This window comes from Stenella coeruleoalba, assembly GCF_951394435.1.
Source record: "Stenella coeruleoalba genome assembly, chromosome: 3".
NCBI lineage: Eukaryota > Metazoa > Chordata > Mammalia > Artiodactyla > Delphinidae > Stenella > Stenella coeruleoalba.
Window position 1 is genome coordinate 912,236 of NC_137148.1, and position 27,370 is coordinate 939,605.

At 58.5% G+C, this 27,370-nt stretch overlaps 1 protein-coding gene across 10 annotated transcripts; it reads right to left on the bottom strand.

Moving 5' to 3' along the window:
* Window positions 1-5,650: 5,650 nt before the first annotated feature.
* Window positions 5,651-27,313, bottom strand: BRD9 (bromodomain containing 9). Of its 10 annotated transcripts, none has more exons than XM_079916350.1 (17): window positions 27,175-27,313; window positions 26,307-26,521; window positions 25,873-26,005; window positions 24,068-24,128; window positions 23,486-23,630; window positions 21,459-21,569; window positions 20,671-20,846; window positions 19,366-19,498; window positions 17,717-17,792; window positions 16,455-16,550; window positions 15,897-16,029; window positions 14,066-14,177; window positions 10,648-10,686; window positions 9,475-9,574; window positions 7,445-7,612; window positions 6,366-6,470; window positions 5,652-6,257 (listed from the first exon to the last, which is right to left on the bottom strand). In XM_079916350.1, the coding sequence occupies exons 1-16, from the start codon at window positions 27,224-27,226 to the stop codon at window positions 6,370-6,372; spliced, it is 1,851 nt and encodes a 616-aa protein (XP_079772476.1). In that variant the 5' UTR covers window positions 27,227-27,313; the 3' UTR covers window positions 5,652-6,257; window positions 6,366-6,369. The 10 variants fall into 10 exon arrangements, with proteins under 10 accessions (XP_079772475.1, XP_079772476.1, XP_079772477.1 ...); XM_079916351.1 differs by having other exon boundaries at window positions 5,652-6,260; XM_079916352.1 differs by having other exon boundaries at window positions 5,652-6,260; window positions 6,362-6,470.
* Window positions 27,314-27,370: the final 57 nt, after the last annotated feature.

Here is a 27,370-nt window from a genome sequence, read left to right on the forward strand (position 1 = left end):
CTCGTCCCGCGCCTCTCCTCGTGAGCCACACCCTGTGGCCGAGGGGACACGCGGGGTGACGAGAGCCACGCAGGGCCGCAAGCGCTCGTCATCCGTGGAACGTTCACGCGGGGCCGAGCCCTCTGCCCCGAGACGGGACTGGCCCCGCCTTCCTGTCCGGCTCCACCTCCCACCGCGGCCGTGGCTCGTCCTGCCGGCTCCTCTCCACTCAGCACCCCGCCAGGCGCCAGGTCCCCCGCCGCCATGGCCACCGCTGCACGGCGGAACTGGAACCCCTCAGGCCCAGCGACCGGCGCGGCCACAGGCTCTCCTGCCCCGCCCGTCCTGAGACACGGCTCCACACTGCTGCTGCACGCGGACACACATCACACGCCACACGCACACGCACACGCACACAACACACGCCACACACACATCACACACACACATACACGCACGCACACCACACACACGTGCACACCACACACACATGCACACCACACACCACACACACACAAACACACACCACACACATACACGCACACCACACACGCACACACCACCTACACACACATGCACGCACGCACACACCACCACACACATGCACACCACACATACACACCACACACACATATGCACACAGGCACACAGCGCACACCACACACACATCACACACACACACATACACGCACGCACACCACACACACGTGCACACCACACACACACGCACACCACACATACACACACACACCACACACATACACGCACACCACACACATACACACACGCACCTACACACACATGCACGCACGCACACACCACACACACATACATGCACACCACACACACACACATGCACACAACACACACCACACACACACCACACACCACACACGCCACACAGAGACATACACAGCATGTAGCACACACACACACATACGCCACACCACACACACACCACAGAGACATACAGACACAGCACACACAGCACTCACCACAGCTGCACACCCTCAGGTTTCTGGACTCGCTCCTCACTGCTCGGTGTTTCCCAGGCTATTTCCTGGGCCGGGGCCCTGGGGCCATCTTCTGCCCCTGCCCACCCTGGTAACAGCCGCCTTCTCCCTCCGTGCCCTGTCCTGGCGCCACCTCCCCTGGGTCATTCTGGCTTCACTACAGGGCAGACCGCTGGTGTTGGGCTCAGGAAATTAGCCCTGTTTGGGGCATGATGGTGCCTGGGTCCACTTTTTGTCCCATGTTGGTTCCCGCATCTTGTTTTCCATCTTCCCTGGGGCTCCAGTCTGTGTTTGGTGCTGGGATGACCCGTAAGGTCATTGTCACCTCCAGGCCCCCGACACGACCATGGCCAAGATTCACAGGCCGTGGTCGCCATGGAAGCAGGGGGGTCCCAGGTCTCCTGACTCACCTGCCCGCAGTGCAGAGCCCCTCCCACCCCGTCTCCAGTCTGTTCCCACCCCATCCACACTGTCCCCACCCTGTCCCCACCCCGTCCCCACTCTCCCCAGAACAGGGCATCGGGCTGGCTGCACGCTGCGTCCTGAGCCAACCACGACCTCTGTGAGCACGTTTTCTGACCGTCCCTCAGCACAGATCCTGGCAGCTTCTGGACCCGTGTCTCACCCGCGTCCCACGTGGTCCCGGACTCCCTGCAGACGGAGGGGCAGAGCAGACGGAGGGGCGAAGCACCCGCCTTCCCCGCAGTCGGACGCGCAGCCAGAACACACTCTCCTCACTCCTCTCACGATTCGCAGGTCCTGGATGAGCGGGAACGCAAGGTGCCTCTCGCTCAGCCCAAGCCCACGTGAGGCGAGCCGGGTCTCCCGGCAACACTAAATGGACTCCCAAGACGTGTCACAAAGCCGGGGCCCCGCCCCCGGTACGCATCACCAGCTCTAGGGGAGGGGCAGGGCGGCGCAGGGGCAGGCCCAAGAGATCCTCAGGAGGGACTCTCACCACCCGTGCCTGAGCTGGAGAACTTCAGCCCTCGGTGAAAAGGCGGCGGGCTCGTGCCCCCGACCCGCTGCTTCAGCAACTCACGCTGGGGGAGGCCAGGGCGTCCATTACAACCTCGTCCTCACACTTGACCCAGGAGCCGAGACTCCAGGCTCTGTCCAGGGTGTGGGCGCCTCTGTCTGGGCTGCGCTCCCCCAGCCTGACGCCCCGGGTGCCCCCTTGAAGGCCACGGAAGGGCCACAGCAGGGGCAAGTAGGGGAGCACAGGGCATGTGGACACAGTGCCGAGTGGGCAGCTCGCGTCACAAGGACAGCCACCCACTGGCTCAGGGCCTCCCCTCCCCCACCGCCTCTCGCCACATCGTCTCGATTCCTAAGCTCCAGAAAGTCCTGGTTCCTGAGTGTGGTGTCCGAGGACTCCTATCTGAAGGCCCCGAGTGCGGCCAATCACCAATCGCGATCCTTCCTCGGTGGGGACAGGGAGGGTGGACAGGGACATGTCCCCTCTCCGTCCACAGAGGCAGCCTCTCGCAGGCTCCAGCCGCCCGCGCCCCACGCACCTTCCTGGGGAGCCCTACTGCCGGGGCCTGCGGGGACGGCTGGGTCTGGTGCAGATGGACAGAGGCACGAGTGGAGGAGCCGGCAGGTTACGAGGTCCCCTGGGTGGGGCTGGGGGCCGGTTAGGAGAGGGGGGCTCCTCCGCGGGTCAGGGACCCTCTGCTGGGCCGGCAGCAGAGGTCGAGGCTGACTCTGCTGTTGGTCAGCCCTGTGCCCCAGCCTGACCGGCCCCTCCCCGCTCACCTGGTGTCCATTCCCTCAAACTGCAGTGCTGCCTTTGGCCCGACGGCACTGTCCTGGGAGCAAAGCACCACCGGGATGAGGATGCCCATGCTGGAAATCCCAGCTGACCACAGCCGGCAGGGGCGTGGGGGGCCACGGGCCTCCCGGGATCGCCCACCTGGGGCCCCGGGGAATGAGGGCCCCTGCGCGCGGTGCACGCCGTGAGCGGGCCCGGGCTGGCACCTCCACCCAGAACGCACTTCCCAGGGAGGCAGGCACCCAGGACGGGACCAGGCGGCCCCAGGGCAAACCATCAGGCCGCCCGAGCAGGGTGTGACCACGAGAATCCAGCCCGCCGTGCAGCAGAGGCCGCGGGCTGCGGCGCCGTCCGAGCCGTGAGCTCTGGTGACTGAAGGCACAGCTCAGCCCCGCAGACAGCGTGGCGCTTACTCCGTGCGCTCCCCTCCCAAGGTCCGGGCCCTGGGAGCCCCGCGGCAGCCACAGCTCCTGCCTGCAGCAGGCATCGCCCAGGCTGCTGGTCAGCGAGTCCTCACGGCTCTTCAGAGCGCTTTCTGGTTAAGAGAAACGTCCCCACAGCCTCCTGCACAGAACACGCTTCTCCAGAAACACACGTGAGGCCGGTGACCAGTGCAAGGGAGCCCGCACCCTCGGGGTTTGGGGGGCTCATGCCCTCAACACCAAGTGCCCCCCAAGTCCAGCCGGCCCCAGGGCATCGCCCGTGACTCTGAAGGAGGCCACCTGGGACTCCCCCTCCGCGCTCACCTCCCAGGGCACCCCAAGTCTGCAGTCGTGAGGGCCTCCCGACTGGCCCAGGGCCCAGTGAACTCAGCTGCTCACACTTTGGAGAAATGACCCTCCTTCAGGGGCATCGCTGCTCCATGGAACAGCTGTAAAAGCTACCACCTCGGCCCGCTCGCCACGCGAACATGCACAGCCACGATCCTCGGCCGGGCCAGCCAGGCCTCTCCACACCTAAACCCACCTCGGCCCGCCCCTGACCCCAGACTGCTGCGTCGGCCCTCCCTGACCCAGACCCCCCACCTGGTCTTCACGGAGGGACGGATCAACAGGCCTGGAGTTCGGGGCGCTCACGCCTCTCGGGGTAAGTAGCGCTCTGTAAGCCTGCCTGTGCGCACCCGGGACAGGAAAGCGGCCCTCACTGGGAGGGTCTCCAGCCCAGGTGGGGGCCCAGGTGGGCGCAGAGGGGGAGTGGCCACACCGGAGACGGCGGCGGGCGGAGCGCGGGGCAGGCGCGGGCGCTAGCGCAGTGCCCACCGGCGCACGCACGCGCCCCTCACAGGCCTTGTTCTGAGGGAAGCTTCCAGTAGAAAAGCGCCGTAGACAACGGACGCTGGCCATGCTGCACCGCTGCCCAGGCAGCCTCCCGGAAGCAGCCTTTTGTTTTCTCTCTCCGGGGAGTCAACAGTCCCCCATGAGGCCTGCAGCCAGCATCTGGCCAGGGTTGCCCTGAGGGCCGCCCACCCCCGCCCCAGCCAGCTGGGCAGTTACACTGACCAGGAGCGCCTGCGGGTCTCGGCTGGGATCCCGCCGGCTTCCTTAGGCAGAGGGCCCGGCACGGAGGCCACAGGCCCCCCGGCTTCACGGCCGCGACACCCCCGGGAGTGGCCTGAGCCCCGGCAGGGTCTGTGGTGAGGGCAGGTCACCTGCAGGGCCCCACTAACACCTACTACAACGTGGATGAGCCTTGAAAGCTGTGCTGAGAAAAGCCAGGCCCAAAAGGCCGCAGAGTGCACGACTCCACCTGAACACAACGTCCAGGGCAGGGACGTCCGCGGAGACCGAAAGCAGAGTGGTTTCCAAGGGCGGGAGGAGGGGGACCTGGGGGTGGCGGCCAATCGGTACAGGCTTCCTTTCGGGGTGATGGAATGCTCCGGAATTTGAGAGATGGTGGTTTACGAAAACATGGGGGCCTTGGTCGGAGGGCCCTCCTTCCCAGCGGGCGTGCAGCTCCGAGCGGCAAGGCGGGCTCCCCTGTACTCCGCGGGCTCCAGACTCCGTCCGGCGAGTGCGGGTCCCTGGGACACCCTGCCGCGTGCACCAAGGCGCGGGTCCGGCCTCCTGTGTTCACAGCTGACACGGCCATTGTGGTGGAGACCACGCCCTCAGGGGAGTCTGGGCTCCAGGGACTCATACTGTGTCTCGGCGGCCTTGCCCTCGTGTGCTACATACCCCATGTCACACTGGCGTCTACTGGAGAACTCCGGCCGCGGGCCAGGGAGAGGCCACGCCCGCGGGGCTGCACCGTGGGGACCCCGCCTGGGATGCGCAGGGGTCCCGGCCTCCTGAGCCCTGCTGGGGGCAGAGCCCACCGCCATCCCAAGGGTGGAAATCCAGATCCTGCCCCTCCCGGCCTCCCCACAGCTGGGGCGGTGGCTGAGGTGGGGGCTGGGGGGGCCTGCAGGGCAGTGGAGGGCCAGCCACAGGGTTCGGGCCCGGCTCTGCGGCCGGGCTGCAGCCCCGCGTAGGTAGGGAGGACGGCTGCCCTCCAGCCAGCCCCGGGCGTCTGCTCCGTACCAGCCCTGCTGATAAACTCATCTGCTCACAGCAGCCACAGCTGCTCCTGACGCTTCGCCTGTGAGATGCCTTGTCTCCCCTTTCCCCGGTGCTCACGGGGATCCTCGTCTGTCCAGACAGCGAGGCAGCCAGCCCTGCTCCCTGGCCTCTCGGCCACACGCCTCTCCCAGGACTGACCCTGCCCCGGGAGCTAACGGAGGCTCCGGTTTTACGTTTCACGGCGAGGGAACAGAACGGGAAACTGTGTGGGGATGGGCGTGACCCCGGACGTCACTGCGGTGCCAAGAACCGGGCCAGATGCGGAGCAGACCGCAGGAGACGGGGCTAGGAAGAAGGGATGCCATCCAGCTCGCGTGACAAGGGTTTTGACTAAGTCACGCAAAAGGGGACACCTAGCAGTGCTGTAAGTAACTACGCGTGATGACACCCTTTGTGTATCTTTTTATTAAGACCTGTATTTACATTCTGCAAATACAAACAGGCTTCCAGTAAACACATCCAGAACAAAGAGCGTTTTCGGACACTTAACCCTTCGCCACGGCCAGCAGGACAGGCCAGCTGTCAGCAGGGGGCGCCCCTCTCAGCACAAGGCTCAGAGAACGGGGACGCTGCCCTCACTCCCAGCCCCGACGCGGCCCCCGCCACGACCCGCCTGGGAAACGTGGGGACGTGGGGCACGGGCGGGGCGGGAACGTGTAGGATGCCGCAGGGAACAGAGACAGACGCACCCACGTCTGCCTCCCAAGGGCTTCTCCCAGAGGACGTGGGGCAGACAGGTGTGTCCACACAGGCACAGAGGAGGACTTCACCGCCACCGAGAAGCTCAGAGACAGACCACAGCAGCTGCCCGGCATCTGGTCACACACCCTTTACGAGTGATCTCCAACTCTTCAGGACGCACAGGACCACTCACAGAAACGCTGCGTCCCAGCGCGGCTAACATGACGACAGACGAGTCACCACCTCCCGGGGCTGCTTCCCGCACGCCAAAGGGGACAAAATGAAAGTCTTCGTCTCATGACAAAAACTGTACATGCAAATAAAAGCTTACAAAATAAGAAACAACCAAAGGCCACCTACGGGGCTAGCTCTTTGTGGAGGCTGCGGGCTCTGGGGACTGAAGAAACTCGTACGGGTCGTGGGTCCCCTCGGGCTGCTCCCCAGCACTGAGGCGAGAAGGGCTTCCTGCAATCACGGGAGAGAAGGGACGTGTCACCCCAGGGTCTGCCACACGCACGCAGCTCACGACCCTCCTTCAGGGGCATCGCTGCTCCACGGGACAACTTTAAAAGCTACAAATGCACGTGTGCTGAACACGAACGTCCGCGTGGCTGCAGCCAGCTGAGCCCGGGCCTCAGCCCCGAGCCGTGGCTCCCAGGGATGGGCCGCCCGATGGCCCCAGAAAGGGGGCCCCGAGCCTCCACGCAGCAGGGCTGCTGCTTCTGCAGGAAGGAAGGCTCCTCGGCCGGGGCCTCAGACAATCCCACGCTCCGGAGGAGCCCCAGTGTCACCCTGAGTCCACCAGGACCTCGGGGCCCTCATATCTGGAGCTGCCCCAGGGTCACCTGGAACCTCCTTCACATGCCTTTATCACAAGGTTAACGGGACCAAAATGCTGGTCCTTAAGACAGTTTTAGCCAAACCTCTACAGGTGATCACTCATCGCCCCCTCCCCCGAACGCCAAGCTCTGTTACACTGAAAGAGTAACTCGGTGTCGGTATCTGGGAACTGCAACAGCAGGGTGAGGACTCATCTAGCGCGCTCAAGCGGCCAGGAGACGCACTGTCCGGGCGGGGCCCCGACACACCCACCCACCCTCACTGGTTCACCAGGGGACTCCCAGGCCAGGCAAGGTCCTGTGCTCTCCCCACACGAGGGTCCTGCAGGAACACACTTGTCCACACGGGGCTTCAGGACCACAAGTAGGAACAGCAGAAAGAAAGCAGCGTTCCCAATCCCTCACTCTGGAGGCTGGCAGGTCCACGGCTGGGGGCTCCTCCTGACACGGGACCTGCAGCACCTTCCGGCCAAGCCCCCAGATCCCTAGACTGAGTCCCACCCAAAGCCTTCACCTCAGTGCAGCCGCCTGGCCCGGGAACCCCAGGGGCCAGGGCCCTCCCGGCTGCGGCCCACGCCACTCTGCACGAGGCGGCCTCACCCAGGTGGCGCTGGTCCCTGTCAGAGGCGTTGGACAGGGAGCTGAGGTTGGAGGACGGCCGGGAGCCCCCACGCTCTGCCTGCGCCTCCTGCAGGTCCTGAAGGAGCTTCGTGGTCTCGTCCAGGCTCAGGTGGCTGTCGTCGTGGTCCAGCTCCTTCTTCACTTTCCCTGCACACACGGGACGATGGGATGTGGAGGCCGGCCAGCCCGTCCACCCGCAGCCACGTCACCACACGCACCAAGGACGACAAACGCCTGGCTGAGCCTGCCCTGCGCCAGTGTGAGGGTGGCCTCTTGGGGGGTCAAGAGCCGCACACATGCTGTGGTCACCTGCGGCCCAAGCCCCCCGAAGGGCGCGGCCTAATGGTGGGACCACGTCCGCCCTGCACTGACCTGGCTCTGTACCCTAAGACGGCCTAAGAAAAACCCAGACAGGGCCCGACGCTCCAAGCTGCCTAACGACCATCGGAACAGCGCCTGGCACATGCAAAGGCGCCGACTAAATCCAGCGCATCCCACCAGCCACGCCCATGCAGGCAGAGAAACAGGGACACGCAGCCCCACCGGGGGACAGCCCTGCGAGTGAGATGCGGGGACAGAGATTAGGAACACGCACCGCGTGTTCCAAAGGCAAAGGACACGTGACCGGAGGCAAGAGGGGGACGATGCAGGAAAAGTCGGTGGAGCTTCTGGGGGTGAAAAGAATGGCAGCTACGGCGAGCCCAGGAGACTGACAGGTCAGCAGAAGGGCGCCCAGCGCCCCCAGGACTCGCCCGCCACGGCCCGAAACCAAGCAGAGAGCAGACCAAAGGCAGGTGGGCAGAGTCGGGCTCAGGAGGGTGCTGGAGAACTACAGCCAGACTCCCCACATTCAGCTCCAAACCCCCAGGCCCAGCGACGAAACGCACCCCGTGAAGAATAAACCTAAAGGAGAACCAACCAGGGCTGCTGTGACCAAACTACCACAACCAGGTGAAGTGGAGAAAGCCTCGGACTCCGCGAGAGGAAAGAGAACAGTTGTCAGAAGCCAGACCGGCCCCTGGCCGGCTCCCACCGCCTGAGTGACCGAGGGGGCGCCGCGCCAGACCGTCTGGGCCACGGTGTGCTTTGTCCTGGGCCCCCGCCTTCCTGCTGGGAGTCTGGGGCCGGGGCTGGGCCAGGCAGAGGGTGCCGGTCGTCACAGCTCCGGCTGGGGGCTCGTGGGGAGGGCGCTGGCAGCTGGGGCCGGGTCTCCCGCAGCAACACCCCCCCAGGCCCCTCCGAGTCCTGGGGTCCTAAGGAATCACACCTGGGGGCGGTCCTGGGGACCCCTGAACCGCTGGGAAACCAGCACACAGCCAGACGGCAGGCTGGAGCGCAGTCCTATCCACAACCGCGCTGAACACCAAGGGTCTGACGCGCTTCAACCAGAAGCAGGGCCTGCCAGGCTGCGTGACGGAGCGAGGCTGCCTGACACCCTTCACGACGGGGTGACGAGGTCCACTTCCAACAGCAGGCGGGGCGCGGACCCAGCCCCCAGCCGCAGGCCAGGCCATTCCTGCTGGGGCTCTTCTGGGGCTCCAGGGCGGTCAGCAGCACCTCTGGCCTCTGTCTACTTGAGGCCAGAAGCACCAGGTCCCAAGTGTGAGGCCAAAGACGTCTCCAGAGGCTGCCACAGGTCCCCTGGGGGAACTGCCCTGGCGAGACCACTGAGGGGACGCACAGTACGTCCAGCAGGTCTGAAGGGGGAGGGGAGGAGACGCACCATGAAAACCACTGGCCACGAGGGGCTGGGAGGGCCTCGTCGGCACACAAGAGCCGAGGGGAGCACAGAGGCATCTTCCCCGACGGGGCCAGCCCAGTGGGCACACGTGGACGACGGTAGGGAGCACACCACTGCACTAACCGGGCGCGGGACCCCAGCAGACGATTCCCAAGGCGGGCCCCATCTGGAGTCACCTGGGGGGTCCTGAGGATGGGGGTCTTCATCGTGCGGCCAATGGGCAGGGCCGAGCCACCCTGCCCGCCGGGAGGTGCCCGGCACAACCTACCCAGACAGCCGAGCACGGAGATGTCCAGAGAGACGTCCGAGTAGGACTTCATGGCCATGAAGTCCAGGGCGGGGCCACCATCCCCGAGAGGGTCCCCCGCCTGCAGGAGACAAGCGATGTGAGACAGGAAAGGAGAGGCAGCTGACACGGATGTAACGGCCTGCCAGCCACGGGGAGGCCAGGCCTGTCGCGTCGTGTCCACCCGAAGAGCCCACACCGCAGCCCAGGGGTGAGCTCCCAGTGGATGCCTGTACCTGGACCAGCAATGAAGGCGGCTGGTCTCTGGGGACCTACAGGCGCTGAGGGGACCTGAGAGAGACCCAAGACCTGAAGGGCCAGGCTACCTTCCAGGAACTTAACAGATAACGCGGCAGATTCCAGAGCAGCGCACTCTCTTTCCTTCTCTGGGCTGACCCACGGAGGCCCTGCTGCGGGCCAGAGCGGCCGGGTCCCTGCCAAGGCAGCCTGCAGCCCATCCCAGCTCCTCGCAGACTGTGTGAGGCCGGCACCCACACGTGTCTGTGTAACCCAGACAGAGACCCGAGCAGAACCCTGGCTGCCCCGTGCACCCAGGGGAGATGCCCTTGGCACCTTCTCCAATTCTGCCCATCCAAGGGCCCCCACCTGACAGGCACCTGACGCTCTGCCCTGGGTGGGCCCCCCGGTCACCAAGGCCAGGTGACCCCTGGAGTCCAGGCCCCCACACCCTGCCCAGAGTCCTGGCATCTCTGCCCACATGGCCGTGTGCAAAGCTGGGGGCCACAAGTGCTCCAAGTCACCCCAGGGCAGGATGAGGAAACCATGGCCGGACCGCAGCGGAGCGTTTCCTCAGAGAGTGCCCGCCCCAGCGCTGGCGAGGCCCCAGGATGCCCCAGCTGACAGCACGTGTCCGCCGGCGAGCCCACCTTCTGGGAGGACCGGAAGACCCCTGCTCACCCTGCGGGCCGCCCCTCCAGCCCGTGAATCCCTCTGTCCAATTTGGAGGAATGTGCTGTGCCCACACCCTCAGTCCAGTCATCACAGTCGGGATGGGGGGACCACCACTTAAGATTCCTCATCAGCAACGCAGCCAGTTTCTAAATAAAATATCTCAACCATTTCAAAGGCCAAACACAACTGTCCTCATGGGAACCCAAACAATTAGGTTTCTACTAACTTGTCCACGAGACGCACCTTTACTTCATCCAGAGGCTTCGTCGGAACGCTTCTCCTCTGCAAAGCAAAAGAGACAAGAACCAGTGTTCCACAACAGTTTTACACAGAACCACTCATCCAGTCACCCACGCATGAGGTGGACGCGGCTCATCCGCTGCTCCGAGCTGGCCCTCGTGGGGTCGTGCTGCACTGTGAACCACACGGCCCGTGCGGCCCGGCTCACGAGACCACCCTGGGGTGAGGTGGACACCAAGGAGAGCACCCCAACCTGCGTCTGCATCCCTGGGGGCAGAACACCAAAGAGGAAAGTCAGACGTTGGAAAAACAGCCAATGGTTTAACCTGGAAAACGGTTTAACCCAGGAGGTAGAGAGATCCAGAGACCAGCTGGATCCCGACAGAGCACGACGCCTGTGGTACCACCGCCCTCGCAGGGATGGGGCCACAGGCCAGGCACCCTTCTCTCTGGCCTGCTCAGCGCCAGGGGAGGGCGCACACTTGACCACCCCTGTGACCACCACTCTGACCAAGCACAGAGGTTGCACTGAGCCGTGTCCTGTGACCTGGCAGAAGCACTGTGTGAAACCACCCTAGTTCTGTGGATGAACCTAGAAAGTTAACTCAGCCTGCACGCTCTCCATCTGCGATCTTTTGCTCAAGATGATGTTTCTGAGACTCGCTTGTGTTAACAGCTTCACAACTCTTAAGCAGACAAATAAACACTGCCATTCTTTTACCATCTGCTTCCTCACATGAACTCCTGCTGACGCATACATTTCACTATTGGATGTTATTAATGCTTCGGCACATCTGAAATTATGCCACTCTGAACACAGTTCATTCAGAAAATTGATCAAACTGTTCTTGCCTTCTCTGTCATAAATTGGCCACAAGTGGGTGAGTTTATTTCTGGGCTCTCTATTCTGTTCCACTGATCTGTGTGTCTGTTTTTGTGCCAATACCACACTGTTTTGATTACTCTATCTTTGTAGTACAGTCTAAAGTCTGGGGGTGTGATACCTCCAGCTATTCTGTCTCAAGATTGCTTTGGCTATTCGGGGTCTTTCGTGTTTCCATATCAATTTTAAAATTATTTGTTCCAGTTTTGGGAAAAATGCCACTGGTATTTTGATAGGGATTGCACTGAATCTGTGGACTGCCTTGGATAGCGTGGCCGTTTTAACCATATTACTTCTTCCAATGCAAGAAAGGACAGTCTGTGCAACAAGCGGTGCTGGGACAACTGGACAGCTACATGTAGAAGAATGAAATCAGAACACTACCTAACACCACATACAAAAATAAACTCAAAATGAATTAAAGACCTAAGTGTAAGGCCAGAAACCATAAAACTCCTAGAAAAAAACATAAGCAGAACATTGATACAAATCGTAGCAATAGTTTTGTTTTTGGATCTGTCTCCTAAAGCAAAGAAAATAAAAGCAAAAATAAACAAATGAGACCTAATTAAACTTAAAAGCTTTTGCACAGCAAAGGAAACTATAAACAAAACAAAAAGACAACCTACTGAATGGGAGAAAATATTTGCAAATGATATGACCAATAGGGATTAATATCCCAAATACATAAATAGCTCACACAATTCAACATCAGAAAAACAACCCACCCAATTAAAAAATGGGCAGAAGAATTAAACAGACATTTCTCCAAAGAAGACTTACAGATGGCCAACAGGCACGTGAAAAGATGCTCAACGTCGCTAATCATCAGGGAAATGCAAATCAAAACCAAAATGAGATCACCTCACACCTGTCAGAGCGGCTGTCATCAAATAACAAATGCTGGAGAGGGCGTGGAGAAAAGGGAGCCCTCCCACACTGTTGGTGGGAATGTACGTTGGTGCAGCCACTGTGGAGAACAGTATGGAGGTTTCTCAAGAAAACTAAAAACAGAACTACCACGTGATCCAGCAATTCCACTTCTGGGTATAGATCCAAAACGTATACAAATTCCAAAAGATACGTGCACTCCAATGTTCATAGAAGATTATTTATGTGTGCCAAGACATGGAAGCAACCCAAGTGTCCATCAACAGATGAATGGATAAAAAAGATGTGGTGTATGTGGGTGCGTGCGTGTGTGTGTGGATATATATATATACATACACACATATACATACAACAAAGTACGATTTAGCCATAACGTAGAACGAAATTTTACGACTGGCAATAACATGGATGGACTTGGAGGATTTTATGCTACGTGAGATAAGTCAAAGAAACACAAATACTGTGTGTTATCACTTATATTTGTAACCTAAAAAACACAACAAACCAGTGAATACAACAAAAAAGAAGCAGACTCACAGATACAGAGAACAAACTAGTGGTAACCAGTGGGGAGAGGGAAGGGGGAGGGGCAAGATAGGGGAGTAAGAGGTACAAACTACTCTGCACAAATAAGCTACAAGGATGTACTGTGCAACACGGGGAACAGAGCCAGTATTTTATAATAACTAGGAATGGAATATAAACTTTAAAAATTGTGAATCGCTATATTGTATACCTGAAACTTACGTAACATCGCACATCAACTATATACTTCAATAAAAAAATGATAAAGAAATGAAAGCACAATCTAGACTTCACACACAAAAAAGAAAAACGATATTTGAAGAAATAAAGGCTGAAAATATTCCAAGTTTGATGAAAACTATACACCGAGAAGCCCAAGAAGCTCACCAAATGTTAAGCAGAATAAAGACAAGAAAAGCACACGAAAAAACACCAAAAGTAAACGGATGTAAGTCAGTTATAGAAACTATAATTTTCAAGTATCTACAGCAACACGCAGCACTTTTTCTCCAAATGGCTGGAGAGCAAATATCTGAAGCTTTGTGGTCACGCACGGTCTGTAGCACGTTTTTCTTTTTTTCTTTTAAATCTTCAAAAACTGTAAAAAACCTTATTAGCTTATGGGCCCAAATTTGCCAATCCTTGATCTTGACCAAAAAAAGACACATTAAAAACGGAAAACAAAGATAAAAATGACTGCGGACACTTCCTCAGAAACAAAGTGAGTAAGCGACCATTTTAAGTAGAGGCTAAAATGTCACCCTATAATTCCACACCGGGAAGGTGACTTTCAAAAACGAAGGAAAATGAAGACACTTTTCAGATAAAGAAAAAGCTGAGTAAATTCGTAGCCAGCAAATCTGTCCTTTAAGAAACTTCAAAGGAAAGTTTTCAGGACGAAGGAAAGTGACAGCAGATGAAAGAAATGTAGGTCTAGAGAGTGATGGAGAATACGTGCCAGACAGAGAGGAACTCTGTAAGTTTCTCTGAAAGATAACTGACTAAAGTAAAAACAAAGAATAAATAATAACCAGTGAGGGAGAAACAGCCACCGACCACCTAAAAACAGCACATCCCCTAGCGCCCAGTCTGGCGGGCACAGGAGTGGCCCAGCGCACCCACCTGCCTCAGCTGGAAGAGCATCCGTGAGTGGTCCCCGCCCGTGATCTGGTCCAGGAGGTCATCCACCAGCTTCTTGCTGTAGCTCCCGGCATCCTTCACAAACTCCTGCAGGCTGGGAAGGGCCGCGAGAAAACAGGCTGGAAGCCGCCCTCCGTGCCCACGCCCCATCCTGGCTGCACGCCCCTCAGACACGCCCCCACAGGACAGGCTCTCGCTACACCTCGCTACACACAGGACAGGCTCTCTGCACCTCCAGGTGCAGCGGTTTGGGGAGTGGAGAACAGTCTTCATCAGAGCGGCCCGGGACCCAGAAGAGCTAAAGAGCAAAGTGAAGAACACGTGTCCGCATCCCGATACAGCTCACGCTAGCTTTCACGAAAGCAGCACACTCCTATCTGCGCGTTTTGGATTTAGAAACACAGGGAGACTGAGGAGAGCGTGCTGCGGAGGGCTCCACGCTGGGGAGCGGGGCGGCAGGTACGGGAGCAAGACTCCCCACGTGCACCCTGAGTGTCATTTTGATCTCTGGACCGTGTGAATGCTTGAAAATCGAAAACAGGACGAAACAGCAAATTTGGAAAGGAGGCCGGGGACAGACCCACAGCCCAAGCCGCAGAGCCAGGCCAAGTCCCAGCAGGGGCCCCGGACTGCAAAGGCCCTCACGTGGGGCAGGGAGGGCCGCGGGCCCGGAGGGTCTCCACCAGGAGCCTTGGGGTGGGGAGCAGGGCCGAGCAGCAGCTCTCCCGGGGGAGAAGGGGCGCTGGCACCGCGAAGGGCGCGGCCTGCTTCCTGGGCTGTTCAGGCGGCCCAGGATCCGTAGGCCGTCCAGGAGCTCGTGGAAGGTCATATATTGAGCTCGCCGGGGGCGAGCTCGTGCCGGCTGCACTTGCTGCCTGAACCATGGGGAGTGGTCCCCCCAGAGCTGAGCCGAGGAGAGGGCCAACCACTCGGGACACGAGCCTCCCACCTGCAGCTTCCTCCTTGCTTCTTCACCTTCACTTCTGTTTCCGCACAAAAATCAGGGTTAGGAATTCATTTACTGTGTTAGGAGCTAACTGATTTCTTGTTGTGTGCTCTTCAAAGATATTCCATATTCTCTTTGGAATAAAACACAGATCTGATATGGGAAGACTCTATTTCTCAGAGACTAGCAAAATCGTTACTTTCCCCATAGAAAGCCACAAAAATTCTAAAAGAATGATCCACTTTTACTTTGTCTCAGAAAACAAAAAATACGAAAACAGTCCTATAGAAATGCAATACTCTATCCCTAATTTGAATCACAGCTGGGGCTGAACCGTTGAGGCCCTGAGCCCCTGTACCTCAGAACGGGACTATTTTGAGATGCGGCCTTTAAAATTGAAAGGTGCTTAAGTTAAAACCAGGTCTCTGGGGGGGGCCTAACCTTGGTGTCCCCAGAGGAAGGGAGCTCAGGACGCAGATGCGCAGAGGGAAGCCGCGGGAGGGTGCGGGGGACGGCTGTCTGCACGCCGGCGAGAGGCCCCGGGAGGAGCTGCCCTGCCCGCACCTGCACCTCGCCTTCCCGCCTCCAGGACTGGAGACCGCGAGTGTGTGCTGTGCGAGCCGCTTTGTTCTGGCGGCCGGAGCCGGCGCGCAGCCACGAGACCCTCTTTAGGACAGCCGCGACCCCGGCTCCCCGTGACGGCGCACGGCCGTCCCACACGCGGGCTCCCGTGGCTCCGGCCTGGACCGTCATCACCTCCAAATCCCGACCAAGCGACTGACCCGAGCTGCGGTGGCCGCGGAGGTCTACTGGAAACAAGCCGGCCCCCACCCCAGCCCTGCCCGCAAGGGCCGCGCCACCGCCCACCTCAGCGCGCACTGCACACCCGTCTCGTCTCCGTAGGCCGAGTACAGCAGCTCCACCTCGTCGCACTTCAGGTCGCCGAACACTGAGTTGTTGTGCGTGGACAGGGCAGTGCTGGCACCGGACAGGAAGGTGACTGGGGGGCGGGGCAGGGCGTCGGCAAGGCTGCGGGCACACGCGGGCCACGCCCCGCGACCCTGCGCCACGCCCACGCCGCGTCCTCCGAGGGCGGGGAGGTCACGCAGGAGCCGCACAAGCCAGGGAGCCCAGCGTGAGGCCCACGCGTCCTCCCGCCCTTCGCGCAGGGGCCCCGCTGCAGGCAGTCTCGCGAGCCCTCCAACAGATGAAGCGTGACAGCTTGTTGGAGGAAACGTAAACCGCACACGCAGGCGGCTGCCACGTGCAGGCCCCGCCCCCCCAGCGGCAGAGGCGGCACCTGCCCACCTGCCCGGTGGGCTCCTGATTCCCAGCGCTTCCCGGGACCTGACCTGTAAGATGAGGCTCCAAACCAGGCCTGGACGTGGCGCCCACACGGTGAGCCGGGGCCCCTGGGGCGCTCACCTCTGCTCCTCCGCTCCTCCCTGAAGCCCAGCGCGGTGAAGCCGGGCAGCAGCTTGCTGGACAGCGCGCTCAGGTCCACCGGGTGCGTCTCCTCCTCTGCAAGGGCACCAGGGCTGTGAGCAGGTGACCCCGGAGCCCCCAGCCCCAGGCAGTGATGGGTGCACGCAGGAGGGCGGGCCCGGGGGCTCCCTGTGCCCATCTACAGCCGATCTACCAAGCTGGCTGCCTTTCTCTCGTCTCAGCTGCACCGTGATCTCACCTTAGTGCCCCAGCTCTCATGACGACAGGCCAGCGGTCTGCCCACCACAGGGCAACATAACCTTCCCAAACCCACGGTACCGCTCACCACCTCCGAGAGACCTCGGGCCACGTGTCACAAGAGCAACAGAGCAGCCTGAGGGCAATTCCTACGCTGAATTCGCCCTTCAAGTTGCTCACGTGACCTGAGCAGGACCCTTCAAATCCCCAATCTGAACCTCCCTCTCATGTTCTCTTGCTAAGTGTTGACCAGCTCGCCTGTTCTCTTCTAACGAGAACGTTATGATTCACTCCAACTGAAGGTCAAAAGCAGTGGCCAGCGCCTGTCCCCCTCATCCATCAGAGGACACTGAGTGACCCTGCTCATCTTGGCGGTGGCGGGGAAGCACCGAGGGGCACGCTGGGCCGTGAGAGCCGTCCCACATCCACGCAGGTGAGAACAAGGGGGGTGTTTCACCTGCTGTGTGTGTGTGACAAGCCTTTGAAATACTTTTGCAGAAGATGGAAAAGTGTAAAAGTACTTTAAAGACCACAGCCGTGGCCGTACAGGTTGGATGGACCCTCCCTTCAAGGAAGCTCCTGCCTCCTTCGAAAGCTTCCCTGATGCAGCTGCCAGGCAGGTCGTGTGGGGCAGACGCCTGCCTCGTTCTAGCCTCGAGGGCGGGCAGAGCTCAGTGCCCCGGTTCCAACAGAGGAGCCTCAGCTGGGCTGTGAAGCAAACCCAGCTCCCAGGGCCTTGCTGCAGCTTTGGGGAGCGCGACGCCAAGCACTTGGGGCTTGGGGCCCTTGGTCCGAAAGGTCTGACCAGCATCTCCGGCCCCACTGGACGGCCGCCCGCGGTCCACTGACCACATTTGCGTCCCGCTGTGTGGGAGACTGGACACGCCTTTATCTACACTTCACCACAGCGTCGTGACCGGGGAAAAGGGGCATCTCGGGCAGGCCGTGAGGTGCAAGGTCACCGAACGGGACAGAGGTGAGGGGAGCGCGTGTGAGCCGCTCACCGTCTGCGTCCGGCTCGGCCGTGTTGACCACGCTGTAGAGCAGGCTCCCGTCCCCGTTCTTCTTCAGGTAGCCCATCTGCAAGGAAGCACGCCTGAGCGCCCGCTCTCCGGATGGCCCCGGCCCCCTGGCCCAGGGCTCCACCGAGACACCAACAGAACAGAGGCCTCCGAGGGCGGCCTGAATCCTAAAAGGCCACGAAGTTACTCGTTTCCCTGTGAACAAAGGCCACGTGCACACGCGTGCGATCGCAGAACTTCTGGGATGGGCTCCAAACAGGAGCTTTGAAGACAGAGAGCGAACCCTAGGAACAGCCTTTTCCAGCAGTCAGAGGCCCGAGCACAGCGAGCTGGGTCGGGGCCTGGTCAAGGAGACCCGAGATCCACCTCTGACGCCCGTGGGGACTCATCTCCGTTTGAAAACCAGCCTGCGCGCAAGAGCAGCCCCTGCACAGGCTGTCGGGAGGGCCCAGGAAGGGGAGGCTGCCGTGTGGGTCCGTGTGTGCGAGGGGCCCAGCGTCCGAGCAGGGTGAGTAGGGCACGGGGTAGAGGGGGACGGAGAGGCGACGTAAGTCGGGTTTCTCACGGTGGAACTGCGAAACTGTAAGGGGGAAAAGCAAAGCAGACCCACGGAATTGAACGTTTCCGTGTGAAAACTCGGTGTTCAGTGAACGTAAACACGGACGTCAGTACACGCTGTACGGACGGACGGGGCCTTCCTGGAAGCTTTGTCCACCAGGGCCCAGGTCTAGGTCTGGGATGCCGCTCTCCGCTAGGGAACCAGGGCTCCTTAGAGAAATGCTGACTCCAGGGCTGAAAGGCCACAGGAGTGCAGACAAGCGAGCTCAACAGAAAGAACTATCACGTGAGCCACACGGGCAACTTCAAACTTTCTAGAAGGCACGTTGGAAATAAAAAGAAACACGTGGCGTAAAATGTAACGTATTTCATATAACCCGACACATCCAAATTGTTACCACTTCAAACTTCTTTACGTAAAATGTAAATTCCAACGCATGTTTCCCAGACTTAGTACAAAAATACAAAGTAAAGCTGTAATACGTCTTTACACAGACTGCACGTTGAAATAGAATTTTAGACGTATCACGTCAAACTAAACACTAGGGTTAATCTCATCTGTGTCCTTGCTAACGCGACTACTAGGAGGTTTAAAGCCGCACGCGTGTGAGATTCACGCTATTTCTATCGGATGCACGGAGGGAGGACACCTTGTGTTTGAGAGAGAAGGTGCTCAGAGGAGGGCAGGGCAGAGCCCTCCGCACAGGCTCACACCTGGGTCACAGACGCGTGAGCACACAGGGGAAAGGATTCACCTACAGCGGAGAGTCCTGGCCGGCTTGGCCTCGGCCCGGGGACAGAGGTTAGCGCCCCTGCGGGCAGGCGGCCCGCACACAACCACACCCCTCCTGTCCTTGAGGTGCCCTTGGAGTCCCCCCCTGCCCTCCGGGAGACCGGCCAGCAGGCTACCACGGCCAGTGGGGACGAGGAGCTGACCCCTCCGGTGACAACAGCGCCGCCCGGACACCAGCGGGACTCCGACCACATGCTCATAATGACCGGCTAACCTCTCGCTCGTGACGGCCGTGCCACTGTCCTGGCAGAAACACAGCCATCCCGTTCGGGAGTGCTACCTTGCCACCGGGGACCAGCCGGTTGATCCTGTCCCGGGCCTCGTCGGCCGCGTGCTCCACCAAGGCCAGGACGTGCTCCTCCGCGGTGCTGTCGGTCAGGCTGCAGGCGTTTCCTTCCGGCTCGAACATGCAGCTATGAGGCAGAAACAGGCAGGAGTCAACGGGCCGCACGTGGGCACACTCACCCCTCATCCCCACAGTCCGTCCCTCATGCCACGCCAGGGCGCGGCACAGGGCAGCGCAGAGCGCACTGTAACTCCCTTCCTTCTACTTCCGACGCTTCCGCTAAGACGAGAAAGTACAAGCCAAGCAGATGCTCCACGTTTCTTGTGTCTCAGCTACGCGTTTCGGTCACTTTAAGAGCAACAGGGGCCTCACGGGTTAGTGCCACTCGAGGCGCCAGTAAAAAAGTGACAATCCCACGCGGGGCTGGGGCGCTGGCAGTGAGCCCGGGCTGGAGAGCCCCCCAGGACCCAGGGCGCCTAAGACCGCAGAGGCAGAGGAAGAGCGGACTGCCAGCGCCCGAGGGAGGCGCCCCCCGCCCCCTCCCGGTGGAAGGCTCTAGAAGCAGAGGCGCCGAGCCCCTGCAAGGAACTGTGGGGCTGGGGTGAGCCCTCCTGGGGCTCTCGAGCCTGCGGAAGGCCCTCGCTCAGGCCCAGGCTCACAGCGACCGGCGCGGGGAGCCCGCCCTCTCGCAGCCGTCTGCCCGAAGCAGCACACGCGCGCAGAGCCTGCAACGGGCAAGCCCAGGTCGCCAATGCGCGTCCTACGCGGGAGGGCATGTCCTGGGAGTGAGGGGTCAGCAAATATTCACACAGAGCATGAGTGTGGGAATGGCAGCGACTGGTCAGCAGTGGACACCGCAGAGCCAAACCACACCTGGAACAGAGCGTGTGTGTGGCCGGCCGGCTGGCGGGGGTCCGTCAGGGTGACAGTGACTCTCTTCCAGGACGAGTCACTGTGCACTGGCACGCGGAGAGTGTGGGTCACGGAGCAGAGAGCCGCGCCCCTCACAACTGACCCCGGGGCTCGGGGTCTTCTGACACTCCCTGCACCCACCGCGGCCACCTCATTCCCAAGGTGGGCAGGGAAGAAGGGTCGCCTCCCTCTGAACACAGGGTCCAGGGCCTGTCCCAGCTGCCTTGAAAGCCCGGCGGCTACAAACATGGCCCTCGGCTTCCAAAGAGCAAACTCTCCCGCCAGCAACGCGGGCAGCCTGCCCACGGCAGCTGCACAGACCCGCGAGGCCCAGCTCGTCACCTGCTCCCCACAGAGCCCTGGCCCCCACGGCGGGCAGTCCTGTACCTGATGACTTCTCTACTCGGCCTTTTGGATTTCTTAGCAGTTTCTACTTGTACGGGCACAACTTCAGGAACAGGCTCCTCGACGGCTGTATCTTCGTTGCCCAGAAGAGCTGCCTGCTGAGAAAAATCCATGTCCTGCATAAACGACATGCTGCGCTTCAAAGCTAACAGCCGCTCCTAGAATCAGAAAGGACAGAGCAGCAGCGACTTTACCTCTCCCTCCGGCCCAGGCACCATGACGATGGGATGGGATGGGTGGCCACAGCCCCACCTGGCCTAACAGCTAAGCTGCCACGGGGTGCGCACCAAAGGCCGTGCCAACTGGCCGGGAGCGCTCAGAGCTGGCGGGGACGCACCTCACCTACGGGCTGGTCAGGCCCAAGGCACTGGTCCTAGATGCGTGACGCATGCAGCCTGGCTCACGGGAGAGGTCGGGGAAGCCACCTGGGATGCCCGGGATGGCTGTCTGGATTCAGAGAGGCAACCACGTAAAACAAGCCCGCAACGCAGGCTGCGACCCAGTGAGACCAGCAGCTCCGGAACTCTGCACCAAGCCTACGCGAGACCCTGCAGCTGGGGCAGGAGCAGAGAGCAGAGAGCGCCTGCAGGAGAGGGGCGTGGGGAGGGCGGCTGGCTGGGGGGCTACCCTAGAGCAGAGGGTCCACGCCGTGGCCAGGGGCGGATGGATGGAAGCATGTCAGTCACTGTGAGCTTCTGGTTAGGCACAAGGATCGTGGAGGAGGACGCTCGCAGCCGAGGCTCCTCGCTCGCTGCTAGAGGGTCCCTTACTTTGCTCATCATCTTAAAGCCCGCGTGGAGGATCTTCTTAGCTAACTTGTAGTACACGGTGTCGGGTCTGTTGTACGTCATTGCATTATCACACATCAGTTTGAAATCTGCCTGGAAAGAAAAAAGAATGCATCAAGTTTGAAACACCACAGATAACAACGAAGAGTTGAGGTTTCTATCAAGAGGCCGGAAGGGGCTGAAACAGAGTGGAAAACAATTTGGCTCTCTAATTCAAGGAGTAACCTTTGTTGATTTATATGAACTTTCACAGGTATTTTCCACTATGGACTCCTATTAAGATATTGAGCATATAGTTCCCTATTCTATGCAGTAAATCCTTGTTGCCTGTCTGTTTTTTATATATAATAGTCTGTAACTGTTAGTCCCAAAGTCCAAATTTAGGCTCCCCCCCATGCCTGTCCCCTTTGGTAACTGTAGTTTGTTTCCTATGCCTGTGAGTCTGCTGCTGTCTTGTACATAGACTGTTACATTTTTTACACTCCACAAGTGACGTCGTGTAACATTTGTCTCTATCTGACTCACTTCACTAGGTATGATGGTCTCTAGGTTTATCCATGTTGCTGCCAATGGTAATGTTTCATTCTTTTTTTACGGCTGAGTAATTAGAGTACTTTTTAAAAACTCTGAGAAATTTTCCTAATTGTTCATCGGTCTTTACTTGTATGAAAACTATTCCAGTGAGAAGCTTGCCAACGTGTGTAACTTCTTTCTGAACGTGACACACACATTTCACAGGAGTAAAATGCTGGTTCCCTCTGCTTCCTTCCTGACCCACCCTATTCCCTCTCTTTGGAAGGAACTCAGACATTAATAGGAACAAAAACCAACAACCAGTTCTTTTAAGCAAAAGCAGAGGGATTAACTGAGAGGTGGGCATGTCCTCTACCTCTGGGATTTTTCCATAGGATTTAAAATTCTGTCTACGGACAGTGACTCTAGTACGATTAGAAAAACATTTTCCCCTAAAATAAAGAAGAGCCTTAGTGAAAAACTTACAATAAAAGTAAATGCTTGGAAATACCAGCATTTTACCACCTAGCCAAATTCCTTAGGGTCCACCTGTCACAGGTGAGTCAGACCTCAGGATGGACGACTGCTACCGCAGCATGTGCCACCCGGAGTCCTTACCAAGTCACGGTGCCGCTGTCCCCAGGGCTGGGGCCGAGGCCATAAAGTCCCTCTGTCACAAGGCCCAACTGTGACAGGCTCAGAACACTCTCTGGAGGACACGTCTTGGCTTTGTCCCTGGGCGAGTGGCCAAATTAGGGGCCTGCGGGTGGACAGGTCGCCTCTAGGACATGGGTCATTATTAGCCACCTGCCCACAGGAGCCGTGCCTGACTTTCCTATGAAAACTTGCCTTTTCTCCCACCCTCCCTTTAGTCTGTTGCGCTGTTTCTGCAGGTCAGCAAACCCTTTCAGTAAGTAAGGTCTCCAGTAAATAGAATCAGAAAACCCAAGCTTTTCCGAAGTTAACAGAACCTAAGAAACCTAAAGCCTTTTTCTAAGTGACGTTATTGTCAATGTTGTCAAGCATTTGTTTTGATCTTCCCCCGAACCTGAAAGCCAATAAGCAATTCTTCCCTTTCACAGCCAGTGCTGAGAAACAGGGAGTTAGGAACAGAGTAGTCAGGAGACATGAAGATCTGTTATCCTAAAAAATTTAAACTCCCGGTTACTAAGATAAGGAAAATTATGTTTCTAAAAATACCCATTCTGGGGCCAGGCCAAAACGAACACATCCCCGCTTGACCCAACACGTCCGTTTGTGCAAAAACAGTAACTTAAAAAGAAACACGTCTACTAGCACGCAACATACAGGCCAGCTTCTAGACCAAAATACTGAGAAAAGTACAACCAGCCCCATGCTGGCGAAACGCCAACCCAACGTAGAAACAACCACGAAGACTTGGAACTGGAAACAACCTAAGATGTACGCAGTGTCTACCGCACATGAAGACACATGGAGCCTCCTAACAATTACTTCAGGAGCTGAAATGAATTTACCTTAAATTCCGTGACTGACTTGTATTCATTAGCTACAATTTTGTCTCTCATCGTGCCAAAATCCATCGGGTGTTTTATTATCATCGAGTATCCAGGAGCAATTGCATCCGTGACAGGAAAAGCAAAAAATCCATGAGGATCTTTTCTGAAAACACAAACATCTTTATTTAAACTGGAAAAACCCTGAAATCTAAATTTCTAAACAAAACCCCTCCCAGTTAAAAATTTGATACAATTAACCAGATTTTAAGATTTGTTTCTTAAAAATAACAATTAAAATTTATGCTCTTTAAAACTGTGGTATTTTGGATACACTGAAATTCCAAAACTACCATCCCGGCTCCTGCCATGACTCTACATCAGGGCGTCTGACAACCGGTGCAGACTCAGAGGAGATGAAGGAGGTGTTCTCGAGCCCTCCCAGCTCTGCTCCCACATGGCAGTGCCCCACCGCCCCGACCGAGCGTTACCCAGTGAAGGTGAAGGGCCTGCTTTACAGGTGACAGGGGTGAGGCAAGAACACCAGAGAGAGAAGACACCTCAGATGTCCCCTAGCACAAACCCTTTAGAAAAGCTCTTTACCTCTGGAGCTGGCGGAGGAAATGCTCTAGTAGTTGCTGAATAGGCGTGCTCTCATTTTCAGCTGACGATTTCAAAAGTAAAAAAATAAAATTGAACAAAAGGATTTTGGTATCACTTCACCAGAAAGCAAACTCCAATTTCGTAATACTTATTTATCTATTTCTTGTTCTACAATGTTTTGGGTTCAAATGAGAACTGGATATAAAGATAAGCAGGGGGCTTCCCTGGTGGCGCAGTGGTTGAGAGTCCGCCTGCCGATGCAGGGGACGCGGGTTCGTGCCCCGGTCCGGGAAGATCCCACATGCCACGGAGCGGCTGCTCCCGTGAGCCATGGCCGCTGAGCCAGCGCTCCGCAATGGGAGAGGCCACAACAGTGAGAGGCCCGCATATCACCAAAAAAAAAAAAAAAAAAAAAAAAAGATAAGCAGATCCCGCAAAGCTCAGCAGGGTGAAAAAGGGCACCCACAACACTGGTCCCCTAAACCCTCAGACTGCCAACACCCCTCTCAAACAGTGACGTAGAGCCATCACTCATCACCCTGTCTCCAGCCCCCAGCACTCCTGGGCCTGGGACATTCCACACAAGGTATGAAGCAGCAGACGACGGCTCTGGACATAGAAGCTGACCCTGGATGCACCGATATCATTGTACTTGATATCGTTTACGGGCCTAAACTTCTGGGCATGCCTCTGTTTATCTGTAAAACGGGGATAAAAATGAGAGTTCCCGTGAGGACTCCAATTGTTAACCACGTCTCTGGGCCCACAGCGTGAAAAACACGGTTTTCAGGGAATGTGAACGCAGATGTCGGTACAGGCTTCCTTCCGCAAGAGTATGTATTAAATGGTCCTCCCTAGCTTTGTCCCCCAAGGCCCACACCCAGCGCCCAGATCTGGCATTCTGAATGCTGTTCTCCACCAAGCAACCAGGGCTCCTTGGGGAAATGGCTCACTTCTGGGCTGAAGGGCAACACGAGTGCAGACCTGCGGGTCCCAAGAGTGACGCTCTTGAGAGTGATCAGGACAGGTCCAAGAGAGCATCGTCTGATCGTGAGTTTTTCAGGTACACTGGGGCAGGTGCTAAACGTATGCTCTCCAACAGGCCGTTGGGCAGATTAAGCTAGCAAGTACTAGTAACTGTAGTAACTTCAGGCGCGTTCATCTGAGACACTGATGCTCTGTGCCTGACCTTCTCTGCTCCACAGCAGGCCCAAGGGCCCTGAGTCCTGCCTGTTCCCTACAGCAATGACTCCCGCAGGAGAGAGTGTTGCCAGGAAGCAGCAACCCCACACTGCAATACAGTACCTCCCCTGCCCCCACCCCGGCAACTCAAAGGTGGCCAGACCCCAAGCCAAGGAAGAAACACCTGCAGGACAAACCCGCCTCCAGTCCAGCACCTCCTGACAACCTGACAGCCTCTGAGGGAAGCGACCACGCACAAATCAGAGCGTCCCGAGCACTCCAGAAGCCTTCCTCTGCTGCAGCCAGCATAGCTCCCAGGGGGATGATGTCCTGAATAACTGATACCAGCACTAGCCTCCTCCCGTCCACAATGAGCTTCTCATTAGCTCCTGGGCTTTAAAAAAAAAAGGCCAGCAGTGGTGGGCCAAGCCCTGCTCTAGGAGTTCAGAGAGGATGGCAAGAACTTTAGGTCCATCCAGCTACTCTGTGTGAGGCCCTGGGAGAGAAAATGCTGTTCCTTCCTTCCTATGCTTCTCCCAAGAGCTGAAGGGCGGATGCCAACCACTAGTTCACAGCGACAAGCTCCGAAGCTCCAGGACGTCTCTGAAAACGCCGCCACTTGCCTGGCTGTGTCCGGCACGCTCGGACAGGCCGGTCGGGGGGCGGCTCCACCTCCACCTTCTTCCCCGGATCAAAGTCGTCCGCCTCTCCCTCTGTGTCACAGTGTTCCTTTTCCCGCTTCCGCTTCTTCTCTTCCTGTGAGGCAGGGTCAAGGCAGCGAGAGCAACGAAGTACTTGTTAACAGACCTCGCGTTCCTCAGGGAAAGCTAAGAGAGAAAAGTCCTCTTCCAGAGCCCCTTCTTACTCCAGGCCACCACCCTTCAAAGACCCGCCCCCCAGGGGCCAGACAAGAAAAGATGCGCAAAGAGCCAAAACCGAAGCAACCGACCTCTTCACGGTGCACCCTACACCCTACGAGAAACAGAACACTCGCTTCCGGAGGCCAGGAAGCCCTTGCTCCACCTGCCCCCCAGGGGTTTTGGCCGCCCTCGCTCACCTTTCGCTTCCTTCTTTCTTCATCGTCAAGGTGCTTCTCCTTCTCCGACTTTTTCTTTTTCTTCTTCTTCTTCTCCTTGTGCCTCTCTCGCTCGTGGTCTGACCTGTCATCGTAGTAACTGGAGTCGTGGCCGGACCCTGAGAGCTCTGTCACTTCACTTCCTCCAACCTTGAGCACCAGCTTCAGGGGCTTCTCCAAAGGCTTGTCTGCATAGTCTGTGGACACGCAGGCGACCTTCACCGTGTGTGCTCAGGGCGCTCAGAGGCGCATACTGCTGCCCTGTCGGCAGCGTGGTGGGCCCAGGGTGGGGTGTCATGGGGAGGACACAGAGGCCCAGGAAGGTGGGGGGATCGGCTAAGCTCAGGTGGACAGCAGGGGAATGCCAAAACCAACAGCGAAAGATGCTGCTGGGGGCAAAGACAGGTGGAGTGCTCCCTCCCTCTCGCCCACAGACATTCTCAGGGGGGCTGCAGGGAGATCTCTGGGTCACTGTCAGGGGGGAGGAGCCAGACCACGCCTGGGGCCCAGGCGCACAATCCTCTACCCCCAGGTCCTGGCCTGTGGTCACCCCCTTCCTGTCCTGCAGCAGTCCCCGTGCGGCGTCCCTGACACCGGGACCAGGGGCTGCCGGACCAGGGCACAGGCGGCAAAGGCGGGAGAAGACCTCGGGAAACACGGACGAAGAACCACAGAGGTGCTCAGCGCTTCTCTCCAGGATGCGGCCAGAGCTAGACGGACGCTTGAGAGGCGCGGCCCCGAGACCCCGCCGGCGCGCCCCGGACCCCCGCTCTCGTCCCCGGGATCCCCGCCGCCTCGAACGCCCGCCCGTCCGCCCTCCCAGCGTCACAAAGCGCGTCCGCCGCCTCACCCTCGTACGACGAGCGCCACTCGGCCTTATGCTTCTTGTGCTTCTTGCCCATGGCGACGGCGCCGAGGGCAGCAGCGAGTCCTGCCGCACCGTGGCCGCCGACCCCCGACCCTGGTTCTCCGCCCGCCTCGCCGCGGAGCTTGCGGGATCGCGCCGGAAGCGGGCGCCGAGACCGGAAGTGACCCGCCCGCCGGCG